This window comes from Rhinatrema bivittatum, chromosome 8 (assembly GCF_901001135.1).
Source record: "Rhinatrema bivittatum chromosome 8, aRhiBiv1.1, whole genome shotgun sequence".
Lineage (NCBI taxonomy): Eukaryota > Metazoa > Chordata > Amphibia > Gymnophiona > Rhinatrematidae > Rhinatrema > Rhinatrema bivittatum.
Window position 1 is genome coordinate 180,296,973 of NC_042622.1, and position 14,411 is coordinate 180,311,383.

Sequence of the window (14,411 nt, forward strand, 5' to 3'; positions counted from 1 at the left end):
GTTGTTTATGTGGAAGTTATGCTTTAATCTTTCTGCCTGGGTACAGTGTAATACTTGACAGACTCTAGATGGCACCTCAGGGGTATAGGACTGAGTCCATTAAAACTTCTCTGTCTCCATCTGCTGGAGAGGAGGCAAAACCCAGGAGTCTGGACTGATCCATGGTACTTCAGGAACAAAAATTAGGTAAGAACCAATTTTCCTATCTAAAGGTCACTTTTGATTTCCATAGATCGGCTCACTTCTTTGTACTGTGGAGTGGTCCAAAGAAGGGAAGTAAGGCGTTTAAGGCTACAATTTGCAGTGGCTGAAGGGAGCAATTGAGTCTACTTACATTTTTAAGACACCCGCTGTCAGGGGGGTTTAAGGGTACACTTAACATGTTCTCAGGCAACTTCCTGGGCTGAGTCATAACAGGTGTGTCTGCATGAAATTTGCAGGGTGGCTACTGGGAAGTTGTAGCCCACTTTTGCTAGGCATTATCGCTTGGATGTCAGAGTCCAGCTTCCATGTGCTTTGGTGAGAATGTTCTACAAGTGGAAAGGAAAATTGGTTCTTGCTTGCTAATTTTCGTTCCTGTAGTACCACAGATCAGTCCAGAGACCCGCCCATTTATTGAGGGGAAGAGATCGCTATTCGTGCTGTTGCTTTGTATATAGTGCGAGTTGTTGGAGGTTTTCAATGCTGATCGCTTATGTTAAATTTGGGAAATGAGTGTTCCAGTGGCTTTTTGGGCAACTTCACCTTCTTCTGGCTCATTGGAGGGGAGTAAGTTTGCTTAGAAATGTAAGGTTGTTGCTGTCATCTTGGCTTGGGTACAGGTCAATACTGAGGGACAGCAGGTGGCACACTGGGTTATGTACAGTGTCGGTGAAACTTTCTCTGTCTCCATCTGCTGGCAGGGAGGCAAATCCCAGAAGTTTGGACTGATCTGTGGTACTACAGAAATGAAAATTAGCAGTTAACCAATTTTCCTATATCGCTCCTTTTCCAGGATGGTTTTTGTCAACTTCCGCCTTTTGTATTCCACCCTCCTGGATAGCTGAGCATGCAGGTTCCTCTTTCAGCCTCCCTTCCCCCCCCCCCCCCCCCAGCTCCGCTCTCCTCCCATATCCAATCACAAGGTCCCATAAGAATCCAAACAGCCACCAACACCAGCATGACCGTTGCATGAACACCTGGCCTCCTAGGTTCTTTAGGCTTAGTGGACAGCTGCCAGTATGCAATACCTTTTTTAAATACTAGAAACAGCATTTGCATGTTTATTTTTATTTATTTATTATCTTTTGAAACTTAATGTGTATTGAAAATGAAAGCTGAAGTACAAGCAGTGCACCATCCTTGCAGCAGTATGGTTTTCTAATCATGCATGTTCAGGTTTTATGTCTTTAGCCCACTTATCCTCCAGATAACATTAGAGCTTAGATTTTCTCTTTGCATAAGGAGAGGCTTCAGCTTAATGGGAAAAAATAATTCTCCTTTATTATGCTCTGAGCTGTAATCATAACCATGCCATGGCTGGCCTCAAATAAAGGTGTTCTTCTGTAAGACCTGCTTCCATCATTCACGACTTGCACAGCCCCTGGGCCAGCTTCTCCATGACTTTTGATAGCCACAGCTTTTCGTCTTCAGGAAGTTATTTGCCAATTCACTTCTCTTTCAGTTCTAGAGAGAAGGTACCCCAAAGAGGTCCAGGATCTGTATGAAGTGATGAGGCACTTCGCCCGAATTGTAGGACCTGTTCAACACGACAAGTTCATTGAAAGCCATGCATGTAGGAACTTCAGAATTAATGTTTTGCAAACTCCCCCCCCTCTCTTTTCCTTGGGGATTTCGTAAGTGTGTGAGTGAAGGCTGTATGATATTTAATAGTTTGTTCCAGTCAGAAATAAGGTGGCTGATCATATTTATTGCATAATTCACTTCTATCTGGTTTGGAAAGGTTCTCGGGCAGTGATTCTCAACCCTGTCCTACTGAACCCTCCTAAGCCAGTTGGGTTTTCAGGCTATCCACAAAGAATATGCATGAGATCAATTTGCATATTCTGGGGCTTCCATGTATGCAAATATACCTCATGCATATTCATTGCAGTTATCTTGAAAGCCCAACAGGCTGTGGGGTCATGAGGACAGGTTTGGGAGCCACTGATCTAATGTTATTCCCATCATGGGTGGAAGTGAGAATCTAGTGGACGGGAATTTGTGTGTCCAGGGGTTTGGTAATATGAGTAGGAAAGCTACAGACATCTTTATTGGCTTCATTTACTCATTAAATTAAATAATATAACCACAGTTTCAAAAAGCATAGAGGAAAATTTCAGAACATTGCCCAAGGCTGCTCCAACAGTTCTTGAGATGGGTGAGGTACAGTACCTCGTAGCTTATTCTCCTGACCTTGACTCAGGTATATTGAAAAGTTCACTTAAAATACTTCTGCTTTTATCAAGAGATTGTGAGGGGACTGGAGGGAGTTCATCCTGAGGCAAAGTGCACGTTGCCTTAGACTAAATGAAGACCTTGCATTTTTTCAGCATAGCCGTCGATCTGATGTGGATTAACGCCCCCTGTCCTTACACAGATTGTTTGATGTTTCTCTTCTACATCCTTTTTAAAAACAGTGGAATTTGAATTGCGAAGGGAAATCAAACGACTCCAGGAATACCGGGCAGCAGGAATCAAGACTTTTTGCAGTAAGTGAAGCCAAGAGAAATCCTCCTTTTCACTTCCCCCTGGGGTGCCAGGCATGTGCGCAGGAAGAATCTTCAGATGCAGTGGCACGACTGCATTTGGTTTTATTGACCTGGTCCTGCTCAGTGCTTTAAATGTTTCTCATCCTGTCAATAGCAGACTCCCCACTTTTGTGAAGAGCAGGGGCGGGCAAGAGGAGGAAATGGAAGGTGATGTCTTGTCCTTTATAGATAATATTGAGAATCTCTGATAGGGAATCATTTCAATTGCCTAAATAAAAGGGATTTTTGAGTTCCAAAATAATTACCTAAAAAGTATAGGTACAGTATAGTACAGTTCACACAAGCAGTGTGGGGAAGAAATACAGTGTGATTTATTTATTTATTTATTTAATCGCAGAAACTGGAGGTCTCATTAGGGCTTGTTACTTATGGAAAGTCTGCTTGCTGAGGGATGAAGGGGGAGGGTTCCGAAAAGGGTGGCCTTTTCTATTAGGTTTGCATCAGCACTGATAGGAAAATTCTAGTTTTTGTTTCCTAGCACCCAGACAGATGAATTCAGGGCCAGTGGTTATGCACCTCTACCAGCAGATGGAGACAGAGCAAAGTTGACATGACAGTATATATACCCCTGCAGTGACATCAGCCCGCCAGAATTCTGTCTCCAGCAGATGGTAGATATGCATCTCCCTACTGTTGCGCCCATCAGTCGCAGGCAGCTGCAACCTTTGCTGCTCACCTCCTTTCTCTATGCAGCTCCGAGACTGGGGAGAATGGCGGCCTTCGCTTCCACATGCTGACCCTCATGGCGTGCCTAGGACGGTGTGGGCGCTCCCGGCAGCCATCTTACATCCAGGGTTACCTAAGGCACGCGCACGTGCCCCCTTCTTAAACGCGTCATGGCGGGAACCTAGGGGGTGTCCCCACTGCATGACGTCATCTGTTTACTATACTTAAGCTCAGCTGACTTCTTGCTATATGAGTTAACAAGGATTCCTGTCCTGCTATTTCTGCCTCTCTGGGACTTCGCCTCGTTGTCCTTTCTGGGTGACCTAGGTACCCGCTCCTCGGGGGGGCCTTGCCACACTCAGGGCTATCCACTCCTCGGAGAGCCATTACTACCTGCCCTCACTTCGTTACCAGTGAGTTCCTGCATCGTTCTCGGACAACCTTGCTGTTCCTGTCCCGGGCCTCCTCGGTGCCTGATCTTCCATGTACTTCCTCGGTACCGGTGTGAGTACAGAATCTGCTCTTCTACCTTTGTGGCACGGATTCTTGGGTTTCCCCGCTTGCGGGCCACTACCGGATCCCTCCCTGTCTTGTGGCAACTTTTCCACTGGCTTCCGGCCTACCCCGCGCTGCGGACCACTACCAGAGTTGCCAGCACAAGCTACGCCTATAGAAGGTATTCACCGGACTACTCCTTGCTGCGAATTACTATTGGACTGATCAGCTTGCAGGTCATACTCTCTGAACTAACTCTATTGATCTGCTTCTCGGATCACCATTGGCTGTATAATAAGTTGTTTCCTCTGTTGTCCATCACTGCTATGACCTCGCTTGTTGTGGTGAGTCTTCACTCGCCACGACCCAAGGGCCTACTATTAGTTCAATCGCACAGAACGTAACACCTACTGAAGATTGCTTCAAATTTTTAGAAGGAAAAATAAAAGGAGATTTAATTAGCCCCGCTGTCCTGCAGTGATACCCAATGGTCCCTCCCTCAATTGAGAATTCCTGAGGTGATTTCTATAATCCATCAGATGAATGCCTTGGTCCAGTAGCTGGTTTTGTCAGTCGGCATGTACTTAGCCGTTAAAACAGCTGAAAGGCAGCAGATGCAGGAAGCCGAGCACGTGGTGACAGTATATGCCAACTCCCTTCGCAGCCGAAGATTGTCTCTGAATTCAGTCGGGAAAGGCTGAGTTTAGGTAAGGTAAAAAAAAAAAAAAAAAGAGAAAAGACAGAGTAGAAGAATTGTTGGTAAGGCTTCCCCCGGACTCCGTGCTTGGTGTACCGTTCTGACGTTCATTCCTGCTCCTGAGAGAGGTTAAGGAGCGTGGACAGCCTGGCGGGTTGAACAGCCTGGGTAGGCTAGGCCCCACTATTAGGGTTTTCTCTGTGCGCTGTATGGTAGGCCACGGCATTTCTCAAGCTTTTTTCTGCGTTTTAGGCTGCCCTCTTCAAGACTGTTGGTGCGTGTGAGTGCATCTGGATGTGTGTTCATTGTGTGCCCAGTTTCTTTTGGGCATGCTGCCTGTGTGCACAAATTGGGATGCACTGATTATGCGCTAAAGTCTGGGACAGTGGAAGTGCACCTAGTTTTGCAACGCTTAGCCTTAGGACACCTAAATTTTGGACTGGAACAGTATAGGACTGTGTTGTGGTTCTTTCATAGAGATGAGTTATCGGCTCTGATTTCCCAGACATTAAAGATAATGGGAGTACCTGGGCAGATTCCATGTCTAAGGCAAAGAAAATCCCATTCAAGAATTGATTAATTTTGAGTGGGACGCCCCGGAGGCTAATTTCAAAGGGGAACGAGCCTTGGAAGGCTTGTACCCCCTGGATCCATTGGTGAGAGAGCATTTGTGTTTTCCGAAAGTGGATGCATTTGTCTGTGCTGTCTCCAAACTGACAACTATCCCTGTAGAGAGGAGTGGCCTTGAAGGATGTGCACAATAGAAGGATTGAGGCCATCCTTAAGCAAGCCTTTGAAGCAGTGGCAATGACCTTGCAGATAGCTTCTTGTTGTTCCCTGGTGGCTCGCTCTTGTTTACTTCTCTCTCAGGAACTCGATGAATCTGGAGTGAATTCCAGGACATTATGGAGCCAGCAGCTGCCTTTGTCCGCACCTCAGCCAGAGGGGTGGCTTTAGTAATAACGGCCAGATATTGGTTATGGTTGAGAAATTGTTGGCCGATACGACCTCCAAGGCTAACCTTACGAAGCTGCCCTTTAAAGGCTTGCTCTTGTTTGGGAGCAAGTTGGAGAAAATGGCCAGTAAGTGGGGCAAATCCCTGGTTCCTTGGTTGACAGAGGATAAGAAGCAGACACTGTGCTCTTTTGGCATGAGAGGTCATGCCAGGGGATACAAGCATTTTAGACCCTACAGAGGAGCAACCTTTCAGAGGAATCAACCTTTTTGGTAGGCCTCAGTCCTTTTGGCCCAGACGGGGCATGGGTTTGGGTAGTGGAGCCTCCCAATGAAGATTTGCCGACCTCCCCCCAGAAACAGGAGAAGGGGAGGGGGTGCCTCTCTTTTCAGAGATGGGTCGAAATCACATTGAATCAGTGGGTCCTGGAGGTGATACGAGAGGGATATGTGTGGGAGTTTCGCAGTGTTCCTCTGGTTGTGTTCATGGTATCTCTCTGCTATTCCCTGCAGAAGAAGCAGGCAGTGGAGTGTACATTGTCAAGGCTTCTCAGTCTGAGGACTGTGGTCCCAATGCCCATGTCTCAAGAAAATACAGGTTGATATTCCATTTATTTCATTGTGCCCAAGAAGAAGGGCTCCTTTCATCCCATCCTGGATCTGAATGGACTCCTTTTCGCATAGAAACATTGCTCTTAGTGATAATGGCCATGCAATCAGAGGAATTTCTGACCTCCTTGGATCTTTCCAAAGCGTACCTCCATATCCCCAGCCGATTGGAGCACCAATGTTTTATGCATTTCATGGTGGTGGTATGCCATTATCAGTTTCGGGCATTGCCTTTTGGTCTGGCCACCGCACCCAGAACTTTTTCCAAACTTATGGTGGTAGTGGCGGCAGCAGCAGAGTTGAGAAACGATAGGATCCTGGTACACCCATATTTGGACAACTGGCTGATTCAGGCCAAGTCTCTGGAAGAGAGCCACCTGGTGACCTGCAAAGTGATCTTCCTGTTGCAGGAGCTCAGTTGGGTGGTGAACCTGGCTAAGAGTAGCCTTCAGCCACCTCAGTCGTTAAGAGTATCTCTGTGTTTGGTTCAACATGAAGCCGGGCAGGGTGTGCCTGCCAGAAGCTTGTATTCAGAAGTTGATGGCACAGTTGTGTCTCTTGGTGAGCACTCTACACCAGACAGTGTGGTCCTGTCTACAAGTACTCGATTTGATAACACCAACCCTGGAAGTGGTGGCGAGGGCGCATATGCGCCTTCTTCAGTGCTCCCTGCTATCTCGTTGGAGCTCACAGTCTCAGGACTATTCGATTCGGCTCCACCTGCTGAGGGAGATCTGCTCTCACCTACAGTGGTGGTTACAAGCGGATCATCTTAAGAAATGGAGTTTCCCTAAAATTACCAGACTGATTAGTATTAAAGACGGATAGGAGCCTCCAGGGTTGGGGAGCACACTGTCAGGAACTGACAATGCAAGAGCACTGGAGTGCAGAAGAATCTCTCTGGAACATCAATCGGCTGGAAGCCTGGGTGGTCCAAATTCTTGCAGTTCTGTGGCAGGTTGCAGGGTGGAGCGGTCTGGATAATGTCAGACAATGCAATGACAGTGGCTTACATCATTTGGCAGGGAGGAACCAAGAGCCAGCAAGTGTCACAGGAGATAGACCAACTTATAGAATGGGAGAAAGTGCATCTTCAGGAGATCTTGTCATCTCACATTGCAGGAAAAGACAATGTAAGAGCATACTTTCCCAGCAGGGAAAGTCTGGACCCAGGAGAATGGGTCTTGTCGGACAAGACATTTCAGTTGATAGTGGATCGCTGGGACCTTCCATTTCTAGACCTGCTGGCGTTGGGTATCTATGCTCTCGTGCAGGAATGGCTGGAGGTCAAGCTGCTGTATGCCTTTCCCCAGTTGAGCTGAATGGTTCAGTCGAGGGTCACAGAGGGATAGTGCTTTTGGTGGCACCAGATTTGCCCAGCAGACTATTGTATGCAGATCTGAGACAGCTTCTGGTAGATTCCCCCCACTGGTTTCCGGCACATAGGAATCTGTTGTGGCAGAGACCTGTTCCTCACAAAGATCCAACTTGATTTTGTCTTACGGTTTGGCCCTTGAGAGGGCTCAGTTGCTGAAGCGTGGATATTCTACTGTGGTGATTGCCACCTTGTTACGAGTGAGAAAGTTCTCCACTTCCATAGCCTATGTGCGGGTTTAGCGAGTGTTTGAGGCTTGGTGTGAAGATCAAGGTGTTTGTCCTAATTCGGTTCAGATCCTGCTTATTTTGAAATTTTTGCAGGATGGATTGAATTAAAGGGTTGGCCCTTAATTCCTTAAAAGTGCAAGTAGCAGCTCTTGCCTGTCAGGTGCATGGTGGATCCTTGTCAGCTCATCCAGATGTGGCCCATTTCTTGAAAGCAGTGAAACATCTTCGTCCTCCTTTGGGTTACTGGTACCCTTGTGGAGTCTTAATCTACTTTTGGATTTCTTGTTGGGCCCTACATTTCGACCGATGCATAGCCTTTACTTGTGGTTACTGACCTTGAAAACTGTGTTTCTTGTGGGGATTTGTTCTGCATGTCGAATATTCGAGCTGCAGGGATCCGTTCCTTTAGGTGACTCCAGGGACAATACAGCTGCATACTGTTCTCTCTTTCTTGCCTGAAATGGTCTCAGATTTTTACTTGAATCAGTCTATTCCCTTTCCATCCCAATAGGGACAGATGCGGAGGAATATTATCTGTTATTGTAAGGTATCTGGAGGTTTCTAAACCTTTCCGTAAGACGAATCACCTGTTTGTCCTTCATGGTGGAGGTAAACGGGGTATAGCGGCTTCGTGGGCTACAATAGTTCACCGGATGAAGGAGTGGTCATGGCCGTGTATATGGCCGCTGAAAAGCCATTGCCTACTCAGGTTAAGGCTCAATCCACTAGGGCTCAGGCAGTGTTATAGGTGGAAGTTAGATTGTCTCCCGTTGACATTTGCCAAGCTGCGAAGTGGTCCTCCTTATGCACCTTTTCCAGGAAATAACATCTGAATGTGCAAGCCCAGAAGGACTCAGCCTTTGAAAGGAACGCAGGCAGCCTCCCGCCGTATTTGGGAGTAGGTTGGCTACATCCCACTGGTCCTGAATTCATCTGTCTTGGTGCTAGGAAATGAGAAATTACTACTTACCTGATAATTTCCTTTTCCTTAGATCAGACAGATGGATTCAGCTTCCCGCCCTTGGCTGTCATGGTCCTCCTGCTTGGCTACATGTTCCAAGGGTTACTGGTAAGTGTTACTCCAGTCCCTAGATTATTCTTTGTGTGAGCTCAGTGTTTCCTATTGGCTGAATATTGACATGGTTATCTGTTATTAATTAAGTTTTGGATAGTCTGTCCGCAATTGCTTTTGAAGAGAATACTGGCGGGCTGATGTCACTGTGACGTTAGCTTTGCTTCATCTCCATCTGCTGGTAGAGGTGCATAACTCACTGGTCCTGAATTCATCTGTCTGGCTTAAGAAAAAGGAAATTATCAGGTAAGTAATAATTTCTCATTTTCTAATATATCTGATCCATGCATCAAATTAGCCAGCTGGCAAAATTGCTCCCATGGGGGGGGGGGGAAACACGTGCCTTGTATAATAAACCTCCCGGGGACTTACAAAGGACCATATGTGTGTTGAATCTGAATCTAGGTGCAAGGATGTACGACCACCTGAAGAGGTCCCGGGAGGAGGAACAGCTAAAGCGCACCATGCTCACCGAGGTGCTCCAGTACATTCAAGACAGCAGCGCCTGCCTCCAGTGGCTAAACCGACAGGCTACCATGTATGCTCACCACAGGAATCCTGTACATTAACAGCAAGGTTTGGCGGGTGGAGGGAAATCGACAAAACCACGGCCAAAAGGCGAACAGGAGGGCACAGTACATTTAGCAGTTGTCAGCTTTAAGGCTTCACTGCTCTCCAAATCACTTTTCTGCTCAATTTATGTATGTATTTAATTATTTAAAAGTATTTCCCACAACCTCCAAAATTCGGGAAGAGGTATGTGACATAACTAGTTTTAGAACAAAAATACAAACCTGTGCAAAAATTGCACCCACTGAAAAATGCAGAAATAAGGCTTGGGGCCTCTTACCCAGGCCTTAAATATGGCCCAAAGACTTTCTGTCCATTGACCTCTATCCTAGAATTGAACATTAAGGCTCTCTGGCTACCGGGTGGGGGTGTCTGATTATTCTTTCCAAGCTCAGCAGAGCCACTAGTGGATTGACCACAGAGATGGTGATGCTCATCTCTCTTTCCCTGTACATACCCACATCAGTCCAGACTCCTGGGTTTTGCCTCCCTGCCTGCAGATGGAGACAGAAAGTTTCACTGACACTACATAACCAAGTGTGCCACCTGTAGTCCCTCGGTATTTCTCTGTCTCCAGCAGATGGTAGTATTGGAGGTGTAACTCTCAACAATAGTGTATGTCTCTTTTCCTATCCAAATTGTCACCATCAGTATACGGCCCCCTGGGTCCTCATATTTATGTAACACTTCATGCACCACTGTGGTCAAAAGAAGGATAGCTACTCCTGTGTATTTGAATCCTAGCGAACTAGAGTCACAAAACTGAGTTGGGTAATTTTTATGGTTAAGCAACTTTGCATGTCGCAATCTCAAATGGGTCTCCTTTAATAGCGCAATATCAATGCGTAGATTGTTTAACTCTTGGAATAAAAGTTGACGTTTTCTATATGTCTGTAATCCCTTGACATTCATAGAAAGTATTTTAATCATTAGGCCATGAGTTTCCCTCACAAAAGCAAATAGCATTAGCATTTCCATAAACCTCAAAATTGCAAGTTGCATAGCTGACGATGTGTATAAATATTATTGGGAACATAAGTTTGGTAAGGCTTCCCTACATTCCTCATAATAAACTTATAATCTGCCCGACCTCCCTGGCAGAGAATTCCCTCCCCATGGGGGCAATGGCGCACGTGGAGAGTGACATGAGGCTAGTGTAAACTCCCCAAAAACCACCCCACCCCGTCCATCTTATGAAACAACAAGATATAAGAAAATATGCAAACATTAACAGAGATAATCAAATACTGCCAGTAGTATTTCAAAATTGTGAACATAAAACAGTAAAGGAAACAGTTCCACTGATCACAGTAAAACTATATTACTTCAGCCAATATGGCCTACCGTTATATGTTTACCCATCAGGAAAGAAGAGATACTTCATATCCTCTTTTCAGTAATATAAATCAACCCTGCTCATCCAGAGTGCGTCCTTGCTCCTCAGACTGATGGCGCAGATGTCGTCAGCCATTGGCAGCCCTCTGCCAGTGGGGAGAATTGTCTCTTTGCAATGACACTGGAAGGAGTGGGCAGAGTAAAAGTGACTGGGAGGCCCGCGGACTTGAAGGCTTCTGCCACTTCATGTATGGTTTTGATGTGTTATGTGGTGCCCTGGAGAGTGAAGGATAAACCAAATGGAAAAGTCCATCGATATCATACCTGGGCCCCCCTGTAATGCTCTGGTAGACTCTCTAAGTTCAAAACGCTGTCCCTGTACATACCTGGATCAGTCCAGACCCTGGGTTATGTCACCAAGCCAGCAGAGGGAGGCAGAGAAAACATTCTACTGACTCTGACGTATACCCTGGAGCACCACCTGCAGTCAATCAGTATTTCTCTGTCTCCCAGCAGAGGTGGACGTCCCTAACCCCTGCAGTCTGTGGTAGTTTGTTATTTTTTAGTCAGGCAGTTTAGGAATTAATTTTTTGCAGGCTTTCTTTCTTTTTCTTTTGAAGAGAGCCTGTTCTTTTCATTTAAATTATTTAAAAAAGAGGTTTTATTTTTTCTTCACAGCCGTTTTACTGCCTCCCGGGAGGTTGCCAAGTCCTGGGAGGACTATCCCTCCTGGTTTTTGAGGCTGCCGGAGTTGGGGAGGTTTTGTACCCAGCAACCACTCCTGGCAGGGGTGATACCGGGGGGCCCGGCTCACTCACCCTACTTGGAGCAGCTCCTGGGGGCAGCGGCGTTTCGGTACTGTAATAAAAATAATTCTTGACAGCTGAATTGTTGTTTACTTACCTTTTGGAGTTCAGTGGGCCCGTGCCTTTGTTTTTCGCCTGGGTTTCTTTTAGTTTATTAGTTTTTCATACTTTTTATTTCGCGCCGTTTTTTCTTTATAAAGCTGCGAGGCGCAGCCTGCCACGCTTGTGGAGATGCACGCGCGTCTGTCCAGGGAGAGTCTCTGTTCATCCTGTCTCCCCGGGGGGGAAGGCTCATCAAGTTTGCCGATTTTAAAAAAAAGAAAAAGGGACTGCCACTTCACGCGGCCCCAAAACCTCGGCCCAGCTGCTCTCCTGCCCCGGACTCTTTTAGCTGCAGTGCGGGAACTGAGGCACTCCTGTCTACTCTGAGGGTGGCAACACAACAAGCTATTCAGGGTGCTTCTGACCCGCCTCCGCTGTCGCCGCAGCCGGCGGTCCCTGGGGGGGGACAAGCCGCGTGAAACAGGGCCATATTTATCGGCTGAAAGCCTAGAGGAGATTTCAGATTCTTCTTCCTCTTCTTCTGCCTTTTCAGGGGATTTTCTTTGTTTTCTTTGCAAAGCTTTCAAATCTAAGAAATTTCATAAGAGACATAAGAGTCTCTCATCTGAACAGAGGTTAAGGCCACGTTCCTCAAAAAGGGCTAGTCCCACGGATTTGGGAGTTGGGTCAGCTCCAAAGCGTCCCCTTCGTCCGGATCAGACAATTTTTTCTTCTTCAGATGATTCTGAGCATGGCTCTTTACCTATCCCAGACAAGTCCTTGCCGGAGGGGGATTTAAATGAAGACCCTGCTTTGAGTATTAGTTCAGACCCTCATGTTGCGGATGGGGATGACCCCAAAGTAGTCCGCCTGTTTAGAAGAGAGGAACTTAGTCCCTTAATTCCAGCTATTTTACTGGAATTGGGTCTCGAGGTTCCAGTAAAGGATTCTCGGATGGGTGATGTTGACCCAGTGTTGCTTGGCCTTAGAGGTCCCACGACATTTCCTTTTCATCTTTCTCTCACTGATCTTATATACTGGGAGTGGGATACTCCTGAGTTGGGGCTTAAGGTAGCACGAGCCATGGAAAAATTGTATCCATTACCTGAGGCAGCTTTGGAAATTTTAAAATTTCTTAAGGTGGATGCCGCTGTTTCAGCCGTCACTAAGAAAACAACTATTCCAGTAACTGGGGCTACGGCTCTTAAAGATCTCCAAGATCGTAAGCTGGAGGTTCAGCTTAAGCGAATTTTTGAGGTTTCTGCTCTTGGTGTGCGGGCGGCCATGTGTAGTAGCTTGGCTTTGCGAGCTGGACTAAGATGGGTCCAGGCTTTACAAAACAATTCTTCCCTCTCTGAAGAAGAAGTTGCTTAGGCTGGTAGACTGGAAGCTACAGTTGCTTATAGTGCAGATGCTTTATATGATCTCATTAGGACCTCGGCTCGATCTATCGTTGCTTCTGTATCAGCTCGCAGACTTCTCTGGTTGAGGAATTGGTCTGCAGACGCATCCTCCAAAGCTCAATTAGGGACTTTACCCTTTAAAGGAAAATCATTATTTGGTAAGGAATTGGAAGATTTAATTTTGTCCCTAGGGGAAAATAAGATTCACAAATTGCCAGAGGACCGTCCTAGGCCTAGAAGCTCTTTTTCATTTTGCTCTCGTTTTCGGTCTAACAGAAGATTTCGTTCTTCTCGTCGGTTGGCTCCTCCAGCTAAACAGTCTTCAGGTAGACAACAGAATTGGTCTCAGTCCTTTCGTGGCCGCTGCTTTGGTAGACCTGGAACTTTCCAAGTCTCAGGAGGCACAAAGTTTGTCCAATGAGATAAGGCCGGCCTTTTCTCCGGTTCCTGTCATAGGGGGCAGGCTGTCTCTGTTTTATGGAGAATGGGCCAGATGTACATCGGATCAATGGGTTCTATCAGTGATAAATCAAGGTTATGCTTTAGATTTTGTTCGGCGACTTCACCACCTGTTCCTAATTTCACCATGTTCTTCCCTACAAAAGCGTCTCATAATCCAAGACTCGCTACAGTGTTTAAGCGACCTAGGAGCTATAGTTCCAGTTCCAACATCGGAAAGGTCGTCGTTCAATTTTCTTCGTCGTTCCCAAAAAGGAAGGAACCTTTTGTCCCATTCTCAATCTCAAGAGGGTCAATCGTTGTCTAAGGATTCCAAAGTTCCGGATGGAGACTCTTCGGTCTGTCATAGCTTCGGTTCACAGAAGAGAATTTCTAGCATCTCTCGACCTCACCGAAGCTTATCTTCATATCGGCATTCAATCCGATCATCAGGTGTTTCTCAGGTTTTGCGTTCTAGGGCAACATTATCAATTCAGGGCTCTCCCGTTCGGATTAGCCACAGCTCCCAGAACATTTACCAAAATAATGGTTGTGGTGGCCACTCAACTCAGGAAGGAGGGCCTGTTGGTACATCCGTACCTGGACGACTGGTTGATTCGAGCGAAGTCGGAATCTCTTTGTTATTATACAATCAACAGGGTAATCAGCCTTTTGCAGTCTCTAGGCTGGGTGATCAACGAAGACAAGAGTCACCTATTACCTTCCCAATCTCTGGAGTTTTTGGGTGCACGGTTCGACACTCGTCAAGGGATAGTGTTCCTTCCGGAGCATCGCCTTCTCAAGATTCAATCACAAATTCGAGACTTAGTCTATTCCTATTCCTTGTGTGCGGGATTACTTGATAGTTTTAGGTTCAATGACCTCTACTCTGGAGTTGGTTCCCTGGGCCTTTGCGCACATGAGACCACTTCAGTCTGCATTGCTTTCACGCTGGAATCCGGTTTCGGA

General features: G+C 46.5%; 1 protein-coding gene across 9 annotated transcripts in view; it reads left to right on the forward strand.

Moving 5' to 3' along the window:
- The window catches only part of TADA2A (transcriptional adaptor 2A), a 107,588-nt gene that overhangs the window by 50,208 nt on the left and 42,969 nt on the right, over positions 1-14,411 (forward strand). For 8 of the 9 annotated variants that reach the window (XM_029611738.1, XM_029611740.1, XM_029611736.1 and 5 more), the window contains exons 10-12: positions 1,664-1,774; positions 2,619-2,690; positions 9,254-9,386. In XM_029611738.1, the coding sequence (XP_029467598.1) occupies positions 1,664-1,774; positions 2,619-2,690; positions 9,254-9,386 (316 nt within the window). The remainder of the gene's footprint in view (positions 1-1,663; positions 1,775-2,618; positions 2,691-9,253; positions 9,387-14,411) is intronic. The other variant, XM_029611743.1, reaches the window with a different exon arrangement.